A 20,085-nucleotide genomic window follows, 5' to 3' on the forward strand; every position below is an offset into this window, starting at 1 on the left:
GGAACTAATTCTTGTAGACCAGGCTGGCTTCAAACTCACAGAGATATGCCTACCTCTGCCTCCCAAGTTCTAGGATTAAAGGCATGCACCACCACCGCCTGGCTTTTGTACATTTTATTATCTTCTTGTTGAGACAGGTTCTCTTCACTAGGTAGCCCATGGTCTTGAGCCGCTAACCCTCCTGCCTCCATCTCCCGGTGTTGGAATTAGAGAACTTCACCACCACATTGGGCTTCTTTTTTATGCTAGGTTTTAAATTCAGGACCTTGTGCAGACTAGCCAAATATTCTGCCTGCACTACAGCCCTAGTACCAATTTTTGTCTATTACAAATAATGCTACCTGGAGCAATTTTATACGTGCCTTCTTACCATTCATAGACTTTTATTGAGTGACTGGGTTGGGAGTGGGGTCCTAACACTAGAAATATAGAATCACTGTCGAGATGCTGACATATTAGCCGGGCGATGGTGGTGCACACCTTTAATCCCACCTTCCTCTGGCCTTAGTGAGCACCAGACATACATGTGGTGCATAAATATATATGCAAGCAGAACACTCATACACTAAAATAAAAAACTAAAAAAATTATAATTCCCATATTTAGGCATCTCCCTAGATTAGTAACAGTAGTGTACCTGTCCCTAAACCAACAAGCTACAATACCTTTTCTAGCCTGATACCTAATAGAAGTTGAATTCCTAACTTTGATTTTCTTTAGCAGTGCTATTTTAAGTATTCTTAACATTTACTTACTTTTATGTGTATGTGTGTTTGGCCTGAATGTATGTGTCATGTACCATGTTCACACCTAGAGCCCATAGAACCAGAGACGGGTGTTGGATCCCCTGGAACTAGAGTTAAGGGTGGTTGTGAACACTCATGTCAGTGCTGGGAACTGAACCTGGGTCCTCTGCAAGAGCAGCAAGTACGTTTAACCACTGAGTCATCTCTCCAGCTCCTGTCCTGGGTATTCTTGTCTTTATATTTCAGAATCTAGTTTATCAGTACACACACACATACAGACACACACACACACACACACACACACACACACAGGTCAGAATCATTAGATTTCCCCTGAAGCTAGTTATAGGCATTTGGAATGGCATGATGTAGGTGTTGGGAGTCAAACTAGAATCTTCTGTAAGAATCGTAACAACCGAGTCATCTCTCCAGCCCCTTGTCCAACAACTTTGTTAAGCCCACTTTAACAATTTGCCCTTCTGAGGCTGGAGCGGTAGCTCAGCTGTTAAGAGCACTTGTTGCTCTCACAGAAAGCCCAGGTTCACTTCCTAGCACTCACATGGTTGCTCACAATCATCTGTAAGGCCACCTCCTGGGGACCTGATGCTCTATTCTGACCTCTGCAGGCACTGGACACGCATGTGGTGCACACTCATGCATGCAGGCAATACACTCATACACATAACTTAAATCAGATAAATATGATTTGCCCTTAGGTTCCCTTGGATTTTTTTTAAATTTTATTTTAAAGACAGGGGTGGGTCAGACTGATCCTGTTTATCTGAGGACCTGAACTTCTTTCTGATGCTCTTTCCTCTACAAAGCTGTACTTGGAAACAGGGGGAGAAACTAACATTTCATTTGAAAATGTTGATGCATTTTTATGGAGTTTATGGAATATCATATGATCAGAGGACGACTCTGTGGAGTCAGCTTTCCTTCCACTTTTTAAAAAAGATTTATTTATTAATTATGTATACAGCATTTTCCCTACATATATGCTGCAGACCAGAAGAGGGCACCAGATCTCATTACAGATGGTTGTGAGCCACCATGTGGTTGCTGGGAATTGAACTCAGGACCTCTGGAAGAGCAGCCAGTGCTCTTAACCTCTGAGCCATCTCTCCAGCTCTTTTTATTTTTATTTTTTATTTTATTTTTTTTAGCTTTGGAGCCTGTCCTGGAACTAGGTCTGTAGACCAGGCTGGCTTCAAACTCACAGAGATCCGCCTGCCTCTGCCTCCCGAATGCTGGGATTAAAGGCATGCGCCACCACCGACTGGCTGGCTCCTTCCTCTTTTATATGGGTTCCAGGGATCAAACTCCAAACTCAAGTTCAGATTTGGGCATCAAGCACTTTTACCAGCGGAACCATCTTACAGCCTGTGTGTGTGTGTGTGTGTGTGTGTGTGTGTGTGTGTGTGTGTCTTTCCAGAAAGTGCGTTAGGAACTACTGCTGTGGGTTGGGCATAGAAGTGAGTGCATATGAGAAAACAGGGTGAGGGAGCCCCCAGACTGCAGCAGCCCTAATAGGAAGGGTGGAGACAGTTACAGGCAGGGAGCCTCACCGAGTGCGGTCTGTAGTGAACACCATGACTCAGAGTGGGGTGGAGGCTAACCACCAGCCCTGTTGGAAAAGGAACTCGATTTCCCTCGGTCATGGTGCCTTTGCACATTTGCCCACGCGGCAAGAGCCAGGAAGGCTCCTTAAAACTGCTGCTCAGGCATCTTGTATCGGAGTCCAGATCCCTAACGTCATTCAGGCGCTGCTTCAGTGATCCCAGTTCCCTCCTTGTCCGACCTCAGATTTGTGCCTTCCCCTAACTTCCACTGAGCGGCGGGCACGGTCAAAACCAGGTCCCGCTCCTCTCTCCTCTAGTCGGCAACCGCTGCAGATACACCGCCGCACTGACCATGTCACCTGACACGGAACTCTGTCCCTGAATAGCTCCTATAGACTCAAAGACCCAAAACACACTGAAGCCCTTGCGCCAGATATTAGCAGCCGCATGGGGTACAACCCGCGTGAGACCGGCCTCCCGGAAGCGAAGAAACTGAGAAGCAGGAGAACGCGTTGATTGGTTGTTGGTGATGTCATAGCTACCATCTGGGGGCGGGCCAGAGGTCTTGGCCAGGAGTTCTTGGGCTATTTGAAGCAGTAACCACTCAGCCGGGGGAGCCGCACCCAGTGTAGCGTTCTGGGGTCCTGGGTCTGACTTCTGCCTCGGTGTCAGAATGCCAGAGTGTTCGGCACCTGACTTTGCAGCTCATTACCGATGCCTCGTTTGGAGGCCGACCGGTGTAGCTCGCCTTATGGATTATTTCTGCTGTCTGTCCTGGAACCCTCGAGGCCCTCCTTCCTCCCTCATACAATGGAGTCCTCCGAGAGGGGCGGGGTCTCCCATTGTGCCAATAGAAACAATGACTCTCTGATTGGAATGCACCGCCTGTACCGCTTATTCTGTGACGTCTGTTGCGCCACATCCAGCTATTGGTCAGTTGAGATGCGCGCGTGCCAGGAGTAGGACGGAAGGCTAGATTGAACCAGGGCTACGGAGAACTGAGTTTTTCTGTCAGGCTCTTCAAGGGGTTAAAGGATGCAGTTGTCGCAGGCGAGGGGCGGGGATCTGAGGAAGCTGGGCCCACCGCTGTGGTGCAACCCTGGGTTCCACGTGGCATCCCAGAACACTGGAAAGAACCTTAGTTTGGAGAGATGCGGTGTCCAGCGCAGGAGCCCCAAGTCTGGGCGATTGCTAGCGACTGTCGAGGCAGAGAAGAGCTGGCTTATCCTCCTGCCTCAGGAGAGTCATTTTCAGATCCTGCTCTGTAGGGCCAAACAAGGAGATATTTGCGACGTTTCATAAGTTAAACTTGTTAATAAATAGTTTACGATACTGTTTGAACTGCTAGTGACCGGGCCTGTGTCTGGTCATTATCGTCCCTGTCACAGGATTCTACATGGTAACGCTGCCCAGAGCGGTGCAAACACTCAGAACATTATGAAAACACATTTTAAATGCAAAATTGGTGTTAGGGTTCGGACCTAGTGCTCCGTAAGGGAGATGAGATTCTCAGTTTAAAGAAAGGCTAGGAAACCAAGAATGAACAGAGAGAGCATTAGCAGGAGGGGGAGGGCGGTAGCGGACCCGCGGAGAAACTCCCCGCTCCTTTCAGCACCGTGGGCAGCACTTCTGTCCTCAATAAAGATGGCGGCGCCGCCTTCTATAGCCAGAACTGCCATGCGCAACGGGTTGTACCACCGGTTTTGGGGCATCGGGGCGGAGGTGGAGCAAACCATCCGAGCGGCCGGGAGCCATGTTGGAGTGTCGGGAGGCGGCAGCAGCGTCCGGGATGCTGTGGTGGGGGCAGCAAAAGCCGGGGCTGTATGCCAAAGGGGCTCTGGCCGCGGAGTAGATGGTGCCCAGAGAGCAGTGGCGACGCGGAGCGACAGGCCGAGGGGCGGAGGGCCAGGGCGGCGGCAGGGGCCCAGGAGGGGGCCAGAGCGGCGGGGCGGGCCCAAGGCCCGGACCCGGGCGGGGGGCGGCGGAGGCCGTGCCGGGAGGCGGGGGGTGATGGCGAGGCGGCCTCTATGGTGGGGTCTCCGGGGACCGTCGACCCCGATACTACTGCTTCTTCTCCTCTCTTTGTTCCCTTTTAGCCGAGAGGAGCTGGGGGGCGGTGGGGACCAGGGCTGGGACCCAGGGGTAGCTACTGCTACTGGGCCAAGAGCGCAGACCGGCAGTGGAGCCGTAGCTCTTTGTCCCGACTCTCCTGGCGTCTGGGAGGATGGAGAGTCTGGCCTGGGAGTCAGAGAACCTGTCTTCATGAGGCTCCGAGTAGGTAGGCAAAGCGCCCGGAACGAACGAGGGACCCCTGAGCAACCAAACGCGGAGCTGGTGGTCCAGGCATTGGGTAGTCGAGAGCAAGAGGCTGGTCAGGGTCCAGGATATCTGTTATGTTGGCATCCAGAGATCTCCTCTTGTGGGCGGACAGGGCCTTTACGAAGAGGTAGCCTGCCGCTTGAGGCTCTGTCCCCAGGGAATCCAGATCTGGGGAACATCCCTCCCCATCCTTCGGACCTTCTGGCTCAGCCTGATGGCTCCAGGTCAGTGTCCTTCCAGCGTAATGCTAGGAGAGCCTTTCGCAAGAGAGCGGAAACCTCTCGCTGCTGTGGGAAACTGTGGGCGCCAGGACGCAAGGGTCAGGGTGAGAGATCCGCGATTTCTCGAACGGAGAGGGGACCCCTTCGGCGGAACTGCCTTCCCGGCTCTCTGGGATCTGACCTAGGGGAGAATTCAGCACCACGTGCTGTGAGGACAGTTCCTACGCCAGATTCAGCACCACGCGAGCCCAGGACAGCTCCCGAGCCGGCTCCCGAGCGCATGCGCTCCCGCGGTCCCTTCCGCCACCGTTTCCTCTTTCTGCGCCCTGGGCCGCGCCCTCCAGGGTTCCAAACTGGTTCTGAAGCCAAGCAAAAACCCTCCAAGAACCAGGGTCGCCCCCGGCGTGCCGCAAACCGCCACCCGCAGTTTCCTCAATACAACTACCAGACACTGGTACCTGAAAATGAGGCAGCGGGCACAGCGGTGCTGCGCGTCGTGGCTCAGGACCCGGACCCAGGCGAGGCGGGGCGCCTCGTCTACTCGCTGGCGGCGCTCATGAACAGCCGCTCGCTGGAGCTTTTCAGCATTGATCCTCAGAGTGGCCTCATCCGCACGGCGGCCGCTCTGGACCGTGAGAGTATGGAACGCCACTACCTTCGGGTGACCGCACAGGACCACGGCTCACCGCGCCTCTCAGCCACCACCATGGTGGCGGTGACAGTAGCTGACCGCAATGATCACGCGCCAGTGTTTGAGCAAGCCCAGTATCGGGAAACACTTCGTGAGAATGTGGAAGAAGGATACCCCATCCTGCAGTTGCGTGCTACCGACGGTGATGCGCCACCTAATGCCAACCTGCGCTACCGCTTCGTAGGGTCGCCAGCTGCACGCAAGGAGGCAGCCGCCGCCTTTGAGATTGATCCACGTTCGGGCCTTATCAGCACCAGTGGCCGCGTGGACAGGGAACACATGGAAAGCTACGAGCTGGTGGTAGAAGCTAGTGACCAGGGCCAGGAGCCGGGGCCACGTTCAGCCACCGTTCGAGTGCACATAACTGTGCTGGATGAGAATGACAATGCGCCTCAGTTCAGCGAGAAGCGCTATGTGGCACAGGTGCGTGAAGACGTGCGCCCTCATACAGTGGTGCTACGCGTCACGGCCACGGACCAGGACAAGGACGCCAATGGTTTGGTGCACTATAACATAATCAGCGGCAACAGCCGTGGCCATTTTGCCATCGACAGTCTCACGGGTGAGATCCAGGTAGTGGCACCTCTAGACTTTGAGGCAGAGAGAGAGTACGCTTTGCGTATCCGGGCACAAGATGCAGGGAGGCCACCTTTGTCCAACAACACAGGCCTGGCAAGCATCCAGGTGGTAGACATCAACGACCATACTCCTATCTTTGTCAGCACACCCTTTCAGGTCTCTGTTCTGGAAAATGCACCCCTGGGCCACTCGGTCATTCACATTCAGGCAGTGGATGCCGACCACGGGGAGAACTCCAGGCTGGAGTATTCTCTAACTGGTGTGGCACCAGACACACCCTTTGTGATAAACAGTGCCACTGGCTGGGTTTCTGTGAGTGGTCCCCTGGATCGTGAGTCTGTGGAACATTACTTCTTTGGCGTAGAAGCGCGAGACCATGGGTCACCCCCACTCTCTGCTTCAGCCAGTGTCACAGTAACTGTGTTGGATGTCAATGACAATCGGCCAGAGTTCACCATGAAAGAGTACCATCTTCGGCTCAATGAGGATGCAGCTGTGGGCACCAGTGTGGTCAGTGTGACCGCAGTGGACCGAGATGCCAACAGTGCCATCAGCTACCAAATCACAGGTGGCAACACTCGGAACCGTTTTGCCATCAGCACCCAAGGTGGTGTGGGCTTGGTGACACTGGCTCTACCCCTGGATTACAAGCAGGAGCGCTACTTCAAGCTGGTGCTTACTGCATCTGACCGTGCCCTTCATGATCACTGCTATGTGCATATCAACATCACAGATGCCAATACACATAGGCCTGTCTTTCAAAGCGCTCATTACTCCGTGAGCATGAATGAAGATCGGCCAGTGGGTAGCACTGTGGTGGTCATCAGTGCTTCTGATGATGATGTGGGTGAAAACGCTCGCATCACTTATCTTTTGGAAGACAACCTGCCCCAGTTCCGCATTGATGCAGACTCAGGGGCCATTACACTACAAGCTCCACTGGACTACGAGGACCAAGTGACATACACACTGGCCATTACTGCTCGGGACAATGGCATCCCACAGAAAGCAGATACCACCTATGTGGAGGTAATGGTCAATGATGTGAATGATAACGCTCCTCAGTTTGTGGCCTCCCACTACACAGGCTTGGTCTCTGAGGATGCTCCGCCCTTCACTAGTGTTCTGCAGATCTCAGCCACTGACCGGGATGCTCATGCCAATGGCCGGGTCCAATATACTTTCCAGAATGGGGAAGATGGAGATGGAGATTTTACCATTGAGCCCACCTCTGGCATTGTCAGGACTGTGAGGCGGCTGGACCGGGAAGCGGTGCCAGTGTATGAGCTGACTGCTTATGCTGTGGACCGTGGTGTGCCCCCACTTCGGACTCCAGTCAGCATCCAGGTGACCGTACAAGATGTGAATGACAATGCCCCTGTCTTCCCGGCGGAGGAGTTTGAAGTGAGGGTGAAGGAGAACAGCATTGTAGGCTCAGTGGTGGCTCAGATCACTGCGGTGGACCCCGATGAAGGCCCCAATGCCCACATCATGTACCAGATTGTGGAAGGGAACATCCCTGAGCTGTTCCAAATGGACATCTTCTCTGGAGAGCTGACAGCACTCATAGACCTGGATTATGAGGCTCGCCAGGAGTACGTGATTGTGGTGCAGGCCACATCTGCTCCCCTGGTCAGCCGGGCCACTGTCCATGTGCGCCTGGTTGACCAGAATGACAATAGTCCTGTGCTCAACAACTTCCAGATCCTCTTCAACAACTATGTATCCAACCGTTCTGACACTTTCCCCTCAGGCATCATTGGGCGCATCCCAGCTTATGACCCGGATGTCTCTGACCACCTCTTTTACTCCTTTGAGAGGGGCAATGAGCTGCAGCTGCTGATGGTCAACCAGACCAGCGGGGAGCTTCGACTCAGCCGGAAGTTAGACAACAACCGCCCACTAGTGGCCTCCATGCTGGTAACTGTAACAGGTGAGGGATGTGGGATAGGCATGTGACCTAATGATCTTAGCTTTTTGGGGCTCAAACCAGAATCTCTAAAGTGGTGGCTTCACCCAGTAAGATCCCCATAGACTTCAGTTCCACTCAGGTTCTTGGACAGTCTACAGAATCCTTAAGATTCTAGGGCATGTAAGAACCATAAGTAGGCCGGGAGGTTGTGGCGCACGCCTTTAATCCCAGCACTCGGGAGGCAGAGGCAGGCAGATCTCTGGGAGTTCGAGGCCAGCCTGGTCTACAAGAGTTAGTTCCAGGACAGGCACCAAAGCTACAGAAAAACCCTGTCTCGAAAAACCAAAAAAAAAAAAAAAAAAAACCACCAAAAAACAAAAACATAAGTAGCTGTTCGTATAAGAATTGCTCCTCTCTCTTTTTTAAAATTATTTATTTATTTATTTATTTATTTATTGTTTTTGGGTTTTGTTTTTGTCAAGACAGGGTTTCTTTGTAGCTTTGGAGCCTGTCCTGGAACTAGCTCTTGTAGACCAGGTTGGCCTCAAACTCACAGAGATCCGCCTGCCTCTGCCTTCTAAATGCTGGGATTAAAGGCGTGCACCACCACTGCTTGGCTTGCTCCTCTCTCTATAAAGAAGGAAGGTCAGAGGTTCTTTGTGATGCTCTTGTGTTTCTAGGAAAATCCAGAAAGTTCATTCATTTCATGCCCAAATTTAGATAAGGGTTACTTTGGGTCTAGTCTCCCCTCACTTACTTCAGTGGTCAGGAAGAGCAGCTAACTTTGACAGCCTCAGGCAGGGAATGGGTCCATGCTACTATCCAAAGGCTGAGGACCTTTCCTTTTGGAAAATGTCCAGCAATCCAATAGCTTTCATTTCCCTGGACTTTCATGAACTCTTTCCTCATAGAAGGGACCAGGAGGTGGAAAAACCCTTGAAGTATCACTGTCTAGAAGTGCCAGAGGCTTGGAGAATCTTTTCTGTCTCAGCTCTGGCGCTGGGTCTCCTGGCACTGACAGAGGAGGCGAGGTCTTCATTTCCTTTCAGTTCTCTCTATAGCCGGTCTTTATGGACCACCCAACACGTGCTTGCTCAGTTCTCTCTACAGCCGGTCTTTATGGACCACCCAACACGTGCTTGATCTGAGATGAACAAAGCAGATAAGTACCTGACTTTCCTCTCAGGATGGACACTGAAATCACAGAACCCAGGACTAGAGTGTTAGGTGGTTTGAGGAGGATACAGGGTGGCTTTACATCAAGGTCCATGGGGCTCGCTGATCCAGCGTTCTGGAGAACTGCACTGAGTGTTCGCTGGTCCAGGACCTCATCTACTGCCTTGGGGGAGCAGTTGGCTGGCAAGAGATAGCCTTGTTTTGGAACTTATTCTTTCTTTTGTTTTGTTTGTGTTTTATTTTGTAAGACAGGGTCTTACTATGTAGCACTGACTTGAACTCACTATGTAGATCAGGTTGGCCTCAAACTCACAGGTATCCGCCTGCCCCTGCCTCTGTCTCCCATGTGCTGGGATTAAAGGCCTGCACCACCACACACCTGGCCTTTGCCTCCCCCATTGTTTCTTGCAGGGAGTGTTCTGCTGTTTCTGCTTCAATGGGGGAAGATGGGAAACTGGAAATGGATGGCCAATGGTCCTGGCTTTTTCTCTTCCTATCCTTAGTGGGGGTAGCCTACCGATCACAATGACTAGAAATATGAATTACTGAACACTTACAGAACTTCTTGTGTGTTAGTAGAATACTGACTCATGGGGAATTGTGGGGGCAGGGCTGATGGAGTGCCCTGATGCTAAGGGCCATATCTGAGCTGGATAAATTACTGACTCAAGCCTCTCTCCTGTGTTGTGGATGCTGAAGTAGGAAGCAGCAGCCAGTTGTTACCTTGATGCTGGGAGACACGGTGATTACTAATCCTAGACTTGTACCTTGTTAGGGGTCAGTCTATTGACTCGTAGGTCTAGGTAATCACTGGCCTCAGACCTTTTGTGTCCCAGAGAGAGGCAGCTACTGACCGGAAACTGATCACTGTCCTTGCCCCTACCTGCAGATGGCCTGCATAGTGTTACAGCACAGTGTGTGCTGCGTGTGGTCATCATCACGGAGGAGTTGCTGGCCAACAGCTTGACTGTGCGCCTGGAGAACATGTGGCAAGAGCGCTTCCTATCACCGCTGCTGGGCCATTTTCTTGAAGGCGTGGCTGCAGTGCTCGCAACCCCTACCGAGGATGTTTTCATCTTCAACATCCAGAACGACACGGACGTGGGGGGCACCGTGCTTAACGTGAGCTTCTCGGCGCTGGCCCCTCGGGGGGCTGGGGCAGGCGCTGCAGGGCCCTGGTTCAGCTCCGAGGAGCTGCAGGAGCAACTGTATGTGCGCCGCGCCGCCTTGGCTGCCCGCTCGCTGCTCGACGTGCTGCCCTTTGATGACAACGTGTGCTTGCGCGAGCCCTGTGAGAACTACATGAAATGCGTGTCAGTGCTCCGCTTTGACTCCTCCGCGCCCTTCCTGGCCTCGGCCTCCACGCTCTTCCGACCCATCCAGCCCATCGCCGGCCTGCGCTGCCGCTGCCCGCCTGGCTTCACGGGAGACTTTTGCGAGACTGAGCTCGACCTCTGCTACTCGAACCCGTGTCGCAATGGCGGCGCGTGTGCGCGGCGCGAGGGAGGCTACACCTGTGTGTGCCGCCCGCGCTTCACCGGTAAGTCGGGTGCAGCGCCGGATGAAGCCCTGGCGACGTTTAGCGGCGGGACTACGGAGTGCGAGTGAGCACTGGGCATCCTTTCTAAGGCAACTGAGTCTTGTAAACGGAGCGGCTGAGCCCAGCCCGCAGAAAGCCTAAAGCTGGGAGAGAACTAGAAAACCTAGGCGAAAGGCGCTGGAGGGGAGGGGGCCAGGGGCGGAGCGACGAGGGCTGTGGGCGGGTCCTCGATGGCGCCCACAGATCGTTTGAGGGCGTGCCCACAGGCAGCTCAACCAGTCAGAGGCCGAGGGGCTTGGCCTTGAGGCTCCGGCCTCCAGGGGCGTGGGCGGGGCGTGGGCGGGGCGCGGTCCTCTGACCCGTGCTGCCCTGCAGGCGAAGACTGCGAGCTGGACACTGAAGCTGGCCGCTGCGTGCCAGGCGTCTGTCGCAACGGGGGCACCTGCACCAACGCGCCCAATGGCGGCTTTCGCTGCCAGTGCCCCGCGGGCGGCGCTTTCGAGGGCCCGCGCTGTGAGGTGGCCGCCCGCTCCTTTCCTCCCAGTTCGTTCGTCATGTTCCGCGGCCTGCGGCAGCGCTTCCACCTCACGCTGTCCCTCTCGTAGGTGCCCGCCCCGTGTCACTGCATGTCTCTCCTCTGTCCCTACCTATGTAACCCTGAGCCATATTGCTGACTGCCCGGTCCTGTGGTCCTTCCAGGACACCGCCCTCTTCCCTGACCTCTGCTGGGATGCTCTGGCATCTCCCACGCTCTGTTTTCGGCTCAGCTTGAGCTGGTTTTCCAACAGAGGGTGTGAGCTGTCTGCTCCTAATGGTCCCGGTCCATCTCCCTCAGGTTTGCAACAGTGCAGCCCAGTGGGCTACTCTTCTACAACGGACGCCTAAATGAGAAGCATGACTTTCTGGCTCTAGAACTTGTGGCTGGCCAAGTGCGGCTTACATATTCCACGGGTGGGTGCTCCTGTGGATTTTTGTGGCAGTGAGTGGGATGCATGTGTTCCAGGGATGGCTGGCAGAGTCAATGCGTGTGTCCCCTCAGGTGCCCTTAACTGAACCCCTGAGTATACTCTTCAGTGCCAAACAGATAACAGTGAGGACCTGGCTCTGTGGCCACTCCCTCAGGGAAGGTCCGTCCCTTGGGGAAGTCTGTGTTTCTCCTACGTGTTCAAGGACTCTGTAGTCCAGCCAGTATGGTCACCAGGAGATATGGTGATCCCGTTATTCAGCATGACCCTTTGAGTACCTGTATTTATGTAATTGCCGGGATGGGGCCACTCAGGAACTCCAGACAACATGCCACGTGCATAATGGATTCCCCACAGGTGAATCCAATACAGTGGTGAGCCCCACAGTCCCAGGAGGCCTGAGTGATGGACAGTGGCATACCGTGCATCTGAGATACTACAACAAGGTGGGCACTGCCTCTGGCATAGTATGGGTGGGCAGTGTCGGGGAGTCAGGATTCTGAGTTCACCTCAGGAGTTACCACAGGGGCATTGTTGATTGGTGTGCCTGGTCTTCAGCCCCGGACAGATGCCCTAGGGGGTGCTCAGGGCCCTTCGAAGGACAAGGTGGCTGTGTTGAGTGTGGATGACTGCAATGTGGCTGTGGCTCTGCAGTTTGGTGCTGAGATTGGCAACTACGCATGTGCAGCTGCTGGTGTGCAAACAAGCTCCAAGAAGTGAGGCCCCCACCCCCCGCTCCTCATGTTCTCTGTGACCAGAGCCCACCTTAGCCCTTCACATAGTCTGCCAGACTCCTTGTTCTTTTCCCAGACAGGCCGATCAAAGACACTGGAAGCCTACTCAGTCTAGCCCCCAATCCCAGATTCTACCCCTGGCTTCTGGCTTCCACACAGTCCTCAGAAAAAGTCCCTAGGCATTCTGTCCTCGAAAATGTCTCCATACCTTAAGTCTCAAATGACACACATTGCCTCTAGTCCACTAATCTCATAAATAGCCCCTGAGACCAGTGAGCCTGCTGACGTCACCTTCAATCCCTCTTCTCCATCCCCTACCCCAGCCACCCAAATGCCTCCCTCCTCATCACTGTCTTCAAACCAAAGCAGCCCCCCTTTCCCCGACCATCTGCCCCTCATGGTCTTCTTTACCTCTTCACAATTGCATTCTTAACTCTTTGCCCATCCTGGTCTTATCTTCTCCGGCTAATCCCCCTTCCCTTAGTCTTATCCCCTATTTCCAGTAGCCCCCAGGAGCAACCCTACTCTGGTTCCAGACCCACCAATGACCCAGACTCCTGACCCCCAGGTCCCTGGACCTGACGGGCCCTCTGCTCTTGGGGGGTGTCCCCAACCTTCCCGAGAACTTCCCCGTGTCCCACAAGGACTTCATTGGCTGCATGCGAGACTTGCACATTGATGGCCGCCGAATGGACATGGCAGCCTTCGTTGCAAACAATGGCACTATGGCAGGTAGGCCCAAAAGCTACTTGTCCCCATTCATGTCCCTTTCTCCATCATGAGGAGGAGGTGGAGGGTTGCATGGGATGGCTCCACATCGGACCCCAATCCAATACTACATGGCAAGAGCCACACTATATCCGGCCTGTAGGGCCTTACTCACACTTACCTACTCCTTAGAATGGGAAGATGACATCATGCACGTTCAGCCCCTGGTCTTAGCATCCTGTCCAGCACTCAAGTCCTCACCCAGCCTTCTCATATCTTCTTTGTCCTTTCCTCTCCAGGCTGTCAGGCCAAGTTGCACTTCTGTGCCTCAGGCCCCTGCAAGAACAGTGGCTTCTGCTCAGAGCGCTGGGGTGGCTTTAGCTGTGACTGTCCTGTGGGCTTTGGTGGCAAAGACTGTCGCCTCAGTGAGTGGGCATCATGGGGCAGGAGGACCCTGCAGGGTGAGTAAGGCCTGTTCTTGGGATAGGATCTGTAACCCTACTTCTCTTCTGCACTCAGCAATGGCCCATCCGTACCGTTTCCATGGCAACGGCACACTGAGTTGGGACTTTGGAAATGACATGACTGTGTCCGTGCCATGGTACCTGGGACTAGCATTTCGAACACGGGCAACAAAAGGGGTCTTGATGCAAGTACAGCTTGGGCCACATAGCGTGCTCCTCTGCCAGGTATGTCTGTCCTTCCAGTCCTTTACTCTTCCCCCTCTGCTAATCGCCGGTGCTCCCCAGCAACTGGGTTAGAACATATAGCACAGTTCTCGGTCAGATGTCTTAACACCCTGGACTCTGCTCTGAACCCTGCATGTGGACTCTTCCCTATCATAATGTTCTTTGCATGTTCAGGGCACACACACAGCTCTTTCTTATAACTGTACCAACCCATGACCCCTGGCTCTGCCCTTTGCCCCAACCCATGTCAACACCACGATATCCCCGAACAGTGTGCTATGCATTGGGTATAAGTTCTAATGCGTATTCCTGACCACTACACCCCCTGACCTCACCTCCTGGCCTCATTCTAATCTAACCCTGGGGCTATGCATTTCTACTCACAGCTGGATCAGGGGTTGCTGTCCTTGACACTAAGTAGGGCCTCAGGCCATGCCGCCCACCTCCTGTTGGACCATACGACAGTCAGTGACGGCCGGTGGCATGATCTTCGGCTGGAGTTGCAGGAGGAGCCAGGTGGCCGAAGGGGCCATCATATCTTTATGGTTTCACTGGACTTCAACCTCTTCCAGGTCTGACCTCTGAACCCAGGGTAGTCTGTTCTCAGTTTTCCAACCAGATTTAACTTACGTGACCCCCACCTCTTGTACAGCTCCTTTCCACTCCTCCAACTACCAGATCTGATATTCTCCTAGCTCTTTGCTTTGATCCTACTCCACCAGCCAGGTTGTTCTGTTAGGCAACCCCTCTTGAGTCAAGTAGGCTCCCTATATTTCTGGCTTGATCTTGTACCTCTATAGTTGGGACTTTGACTTTGCCTGATTCCCAAAAGCCTCTTCTGTTGTCTTCCCTAATCTCTACCTACCCCAAGCCAAAATACTGGAATTTCAGGGATGGGCAGATGGCTCAAAGGATAAAGCACCTGCTTAGGCAACTGTAGGGACTCACATTCCAGTCCCAGAACCTATGTAAGCACAGGGCAGGCATAACAGCTGCCGGTAATCCCAGCACTCAGGAGGCAGACGGGAGAGCCTCTGAGTAAGCTGGCTCACTAGACTAGCCAGAATTGATGAGCTCTACGGTTAGCCGGCTCAGTTAATGAAGTGGGGAGTGGTCAAGGAAGACATCTGGTGTCAACTTCAGGCTTCCACATGTATAATGTACAAATGCATCTACACACATCATTGACCAATACACATATGAACATGTATATACACATAAGCACACTATATACTCATATATATGCTCAAAAAATAAGATCATAGAATTACAAGGTTGGTCCAGGAGGGAGGAGCCTGTCTGAGCTTAACTCTTTATTAATTTATTTTTTTTTATGTTATGTGTATGAGTATTTGCCTTCATGTATGTATGTGCACCATATATATGTCTGGTGCCCAGGGAGGCCATAGGAGAGTATCAGAACCCTTGCTGTGAGCTTTTTGCAGGTGCTGGGCATCAAACCCAGATGCTCTGGCAGAGCAGCCAGCCCCGAGTCAGCTCTTAACTGGAGCTTTTGTGTTAGCTGTCACCTTTGCCACAGAGACTCGTTTCCAAACCGTTCTGATACAGGAGTCAAAGCATGGTCATACAGGGCTAGAAGAAGCCATTCTGACTCTGGGGTATGACAGGGGTTTACTAGGTGCCCCTTCCCTCTGTGCTGACTGTCCCCTCTTTCTAGGACACCATGGCTGTGGGGGGTGAGCTGCAGGGCCTGAAAGTAAAGCAGCTCCATGTGGGAGGCCTGCCCCCCAGCAGTAAGGAGGAGGGTCCACAGGGTCTGGTTGGCTGTATCCAGGTGAGGATCAGCATGAGACTATGATAGGGGTCACTAGGGACCGAAAAGTAGCATTTAAATCCATGTTGGCTTGGGAGGGGGGCTAGATGACTCAGAGAGATCAGAGACAAATCAAACCTTCCTCTGGCAGAAGTAAGAGTCTAGCTTAGATAATCTAGGATCATCTGGAAGACACGGCAGAAACAGCACAATGAGAAATCCTTGTGGGGGGCTGGATGGGGATATTTAGGGAGGCCTTGAGTTTTGTGGAAGGGACAGAGGAAGGCTGCATGTCATGGATCGTCAGACTGTGTGGCTGGTTCCATAGGACTGCCTTGACATGAGTCTCGCCATTTTCTCTCTGTGTCTATAGGGGGTCTGGATTGGCTTTACACCCTTTGGGTCCTCAGCCCTGCCACCTCCCAGCCACAGGGTAAATGTGGAACCTGGCTGTGTTGTGACCAACGCCTGTGCATCTGGGCCCTGTCCACCCCATGCTAACTGCAAAGACCTCTGGCAGACCTTTTCCTGCACCTGCTGGCCAGGTGGGCGTTGAGAGAGTTGGAGAAAGAACCAGGAGCCATGGGAAAGGCTCAGGAACTAGAGGGCCTAGGGTAGACAGGAACTGAGAGGGTAGAACCCTGCTTCTTTCCATGTTCTTTGACCAGTGTTCTTTTTTTTAATATTTGATTTACTTATTATGTAGGCAATATTCTGTCTGCCTGTAGGCCAGAAGAAGGCATCAGATCTCATTTCAGATGGTTGTGAGACACCATGTGGTTGCTGGGAATTGAACTCAGGACCTTTGGAAGAGCAGGCAATGCTCTTAACCACTGAGCCATCTCTCTAGCCCCTGACCAGTGTTCTGATCTTCCTGATCAGGTTACTATGGCCCAGGTTGTGTGGATGCCTGCCTCTTGAACCCTTGTCAAAACCAGGGATCATGCCGCCACCTTCAAGGAACCCCCCACGGCTATATCTGTGACTGTCCAAATGGCTATTTTGGTCAGCACTGTGAACACAGGTGAGAGGCTTGGGACAAAGATGGTGTAAAGACCTTGGAGCAATCAGGGTCACCGAAATATCATGGATGCACTTTATCTCATCTCATTCCCAGGATGGACCAGCAATGCCCTCGGGGCTGGTGGGGAAGCCCAACATGTGGTCCCTGCAACTGTGATGTTCACAAGGGCTTTGACCCGAACTGCAACAAGACAAATGGGCAGTGCCACTGCAAGGTTTGTCTAGACTCTGACCCCTGACCTCTAACTTTCCCTTGGACGCTACCTATGATTCTTGTCCAATTTGTTATCCTCTGCCACGTGACTTGGGCCCTAACTTCTTAATCTGTATCCTACACTCTAGTTGACACCTCTCATGCTTGACTTCTAAACCCTTCCTTGTCTCATCTGAGGCAAGTCTTTCTAGCCTATGAGCTCTTTTGAGATTTTTTTTTTTAAACTTTTGCCCTTGATTCCACTCATCCCCCAACCTTTCCCCTAAGAGCCTTCCCTGAAGCCTAACCTCTGACCTCAGGCCCCTGACCCACCCCTAAACAGGAGTTCTACTACCGACCGAGGGGCAGTGACTCATGCCTGCCTTGTGACTGCTACCCTGTGGGCTCCACCTCGCGTTCATGTGCACCCCACAGCGGGCAGTGCCCCTGCCGCCCAGGAGCCCTTGGCCGGCAGTGTAACAGCTGTGACAGCCCCTTTGCAGAGGTGACAGCCAGTGGCTGCCGAGGTAAGCAAGCTCTGATCACCTCCAGTCGAGGACTGGCTCCAGCATGCTGAGGGACCAGTGGCGCTGCTGGCATCTGGAGGTGGTGGTGGGCTCTGGGAAGCTACTCCTGAGAGACACCAGTTACACCGGGAGCCCTACCTTTACTATGCATGCGTGGCTGACTTGTCATAGACTTTAACAGGCCAGCTCTTTAGAAGCCAGCAGGGGAGTGGTAGACTCTGGGCCTGGGCATGGGAGTGGTGGAACAGCGTAGGTATGGTGTTACTTGCCTTGGAACCTGACCACCAGGCTCAACACTCCCTTTCTCCCTAGTACTCTATGATGCCTGCCCCAAGTCCCTGAGATCTGGTGTGTGGTGGCCCCAGACTAAGTTTGGTGTTTTGGCCACAGTACCCTGTCCCCGGGGGGCCTTGGGTGAGTATGTGGTGGGCAGCATTGTTGCCGAGGGTGGGGCAGGTCTGACTTCTGATTGTTACAGCCGCCTCTTTCACCAAGTTGGGTGGTCTTACCTTATCTCTGTAAAGAGATGGGATAGGGTGGGAATCCATGTGGGCCCCTTATACTTCTTAGGGGCGCTGGTTCCCCTCTTCTACTCTCATTAAGTCTCCAATCTGTTTCTCTTGGCTTCTGGGCAGGATTGCGGGGTACAGGTAAGGGGTACGTGTTTGCTCAGGTGCGCTGCCCCCTCCCACGGCCAGAGCTTTTGCAGACCCCCCCTCTTGCTGCTTAAGGTCCTTGCAGACCCCTCCCTGCTGCCTGAGCTCTCTAAAACCTACTTCTGTCCTCCTGGAGACCCCTACCTGTGATCTGAGGACCCTAGGGACCTTCTCTGGTGCCCAAGGTCCTCAAGGATCCCTCCCCATCACCTGGGGATCCTTCAGATCCTTTTCTATGCTCTAAGTCCTTGTAAACGCTTCCCTACTTCCTGAGGTCCTTGTAGGGTTCCTCCTATCGGTCAGAGCCACCCACCAGCTTCTCCTTGCTGCCTGAGGGCCTCCCAGAACCCTCCCTGCTGCTTGAGGTCTCTGCAGTGGCTGGACAGAGATTGTGTGTGCATGCTCACATCTGTGTCCTTCTGTGCCTGTGCATGTGTCTGAGTCTGTCTTGAGGGGATGGGGTTCTGAATTTAAGTTAGGTCTCTTGCTGGTGGACACAACTTATTCAGCTTCTATCCCAACTGCATAGACAAGGGAAGGCGATGGGAATAGTCTCCATTATGGTAGTTCAAACTTGTGTGAGAACCCTCCCCCACCTCACTCGGGTCATATGATACTCCTGGGTGATCTTGTCTGTGTCAGCATGCTTGTGAGTATACAAGAGAGCAGTGTGTATGTGTGTATGTGTGTGTGTGTGTGTGCAGCTAATGAGCATTGGTGGCATGTGTATGAATTTTGGCCTGTATGAGTGAGTGAGTGTGTATAAGAGTGTGTGTGTGTGTGTCTACAGTACATCCTTAGACTTTTCATCATGTGGTTAGTGGTAAGAATGGTTCTCAGAATCCTTGGAAGAATTGAGCAACAAGCTATTGAAGCCACCTGGGCTTAGGCTGCAGCATCTAGGCACCTAGTCATAAATGTTTATCACTCTGGCCCATACCTCAAGGCTCCTTATGGGATAGAAGAGGGTGCTGTGGCCACCTCCCAGCAAAAGTACCCAGGCTCCAAGCCTGACCAGGGATTGCCTGCCCCCAGGTGCTGCGGTGCGGCTGTGTGATGAGGACCAGGGTTGGCTGGAGCCTGACCTCTTCAACTGCACCTCGCCTGCCTTCCGGGAACTCAGTCTGCTGGTGAGACTCTGCCCAGCTAGTGCCCCGCACCCAAGACCTTCGGGCCTGTGGTGGGCCCAATATAGACCTCAGCTCTTGACCTCTTGGGCATTTCCTAGTTGCCCTTTCATCTGTCCAAGCCTTTCTCCCTGTAAGGCTTTTGAGAAATGCCTACAGGAGCACAGAAAAAACACCCCCATCCTTGTCCTGGCAGCTGGATGGCCTGGAGCTGAACAAGACAGCACTGGATACCGTGGAGGCCAAGAAGCTGGCTCAGCGGCTGCGGGAGGTGACCGGCCAGACCGACCACTACTTTAGCCAAGATGTCCGAGTTACTGCCCGCTTGCTGGCCTATCTGCTGGCTTTTGAGAGCCATCAGCAGGGCTTTGGGCTGACAGCCACTCAAGATGCCCACTTCAATGAGGTGGGCTGTGCTCTATCTGTATTCCCTTTTCCATGGCCTGACCCCAGCTCCATAGTTCCTCCTCTCTAGCCTCCTAACCTGCACCCCCAGTTTATGCTCCTCCTGACCTCTGGGAAAACAAAAAATCCTACAATTTCCCTCTTCCCCATCCACTTCAATCCTGCCCTCTTGCCTCTTAGGCCCCAGTAATACCTGGCTAGACCCCTCATGTCTAGCCTTTGTACACCCTTACTATCTGAGTGAGTCCATCTCCATCTCCATCTTTCTAGAATCTGCTGTGGGCCGGTTCTGCACTGCTTGCTCCGGAGACAGGAGACTTGTGGGCAGCCCTGGGGCAGCGAGCCCCTGGGGGCTCCCCAGGAAGCGCAGGGCTAGTGCGGCATCTGGAGGAATATGCAGCCACACTTGCGAGGAATATGGAGCTGACATACCTGAACCCTGTTGGACTAGTCACACCCAATATCAGTGAGTGGTAGAAGGGAGGGAGAAGGGCAGGGGAGCTCTGGGGCTGGTGCTACTGCCCTGCCCAGTCCTCCT

General features: G+C 53.3%; 1 protein-coding gene across 1 annotated transcript in view; it reads left to right on the forward strand.

The window, feature by feature from the left end:
• Window positions 1–4,318: 4,318 nt before the first annotated feature.
• Window positions 4,319–20,085, forward strand: part of LOC126500005 (cadherin EGF LAG seven-pass G-type receptor 3) — a 37,902-nt gene continuing 22,135 nt past the window's right edge. The window contains exons 1-19 of the mRNA XM_050139588.1: window positions 4,319–8,051; window positions 10,096–10,746; window positions 11,122–11,347; window positions 11,582–11,697; window positions 12,069–12,157; window positions 12,270–12,427; window positions 13,014–13,177; window positions 13,453–13,578; window positions 13,673–13,842; window positions 14,229–14,414; window positions 15,521–15,637; window positions 15,990–16,161; window positions 16,499–16,640; window positions 16,734–16,854; window positions 17,176–17,359; window positions 17,672–17,773; window positions 19,051–19,145; window positions 19,339–19,548; window positions 19,818–20,013. Coding sequence (XP_049995545.1) covers window positions 4,319–8,051; window positions 10,096–10,746; window positions 11,122–11,347; window positions 11,582–11,697; window positions 12,069–12,157; window positions 12,270–12,427; window positions 13,014–13,177; window positions 13,453–13,578; window positions 13,673–13,842; window positions 14,229–14,414; window positions 15,521–15,637; window positions 15,990–16,161; window positions 16,499–16,640; window positions 16,734–16,854; window positions 17,176–17,359; window positions 17,672–17,773; window positions 19,051–19,145; window positions 19,339–19,548; window positions 19,818–20,013 — 6,958 coding nt within the window. The remainder of the gene's footprint in view (window positions 8,052–10,095; window positions 10,747–11,121; window positions 11,348–11,581; window positions 11,698–12,068; window positions 12,158–12,269; window positions 12,428–13,013; window positions 13,178–13,452; window positions 13,579–13,672; window positions 13,843–14,228; window positions 14,415–15,520; window positions 15,638–15,989; window positions 16,162–16,498; window positions 16,641–16,733; window positions 16,855–17,175; window positions 17,360–17,671; window positions 17,774–19,050; window positions 19,146–19,338; window positions 19,549–19,817; window positions 20,014–20,085) is intronic.

This window comes from Alexandromys fortis, unplaced genomic scaffold (genome assembly GCF_014885135.2).
Source record: "Alexandromys fortis isolate MF-2015 unplaced genomic scaffold, M_Fortis_MF-2015_v1.1 scaffold_36, whole genome shotgun sequence".
NCBI classification, from domain to species: Eukaryota; Metazoa; Chordata; class Mammalia; order Rodentia; family Cricetidae; genus Alexandromys; species Alexandromys fortis.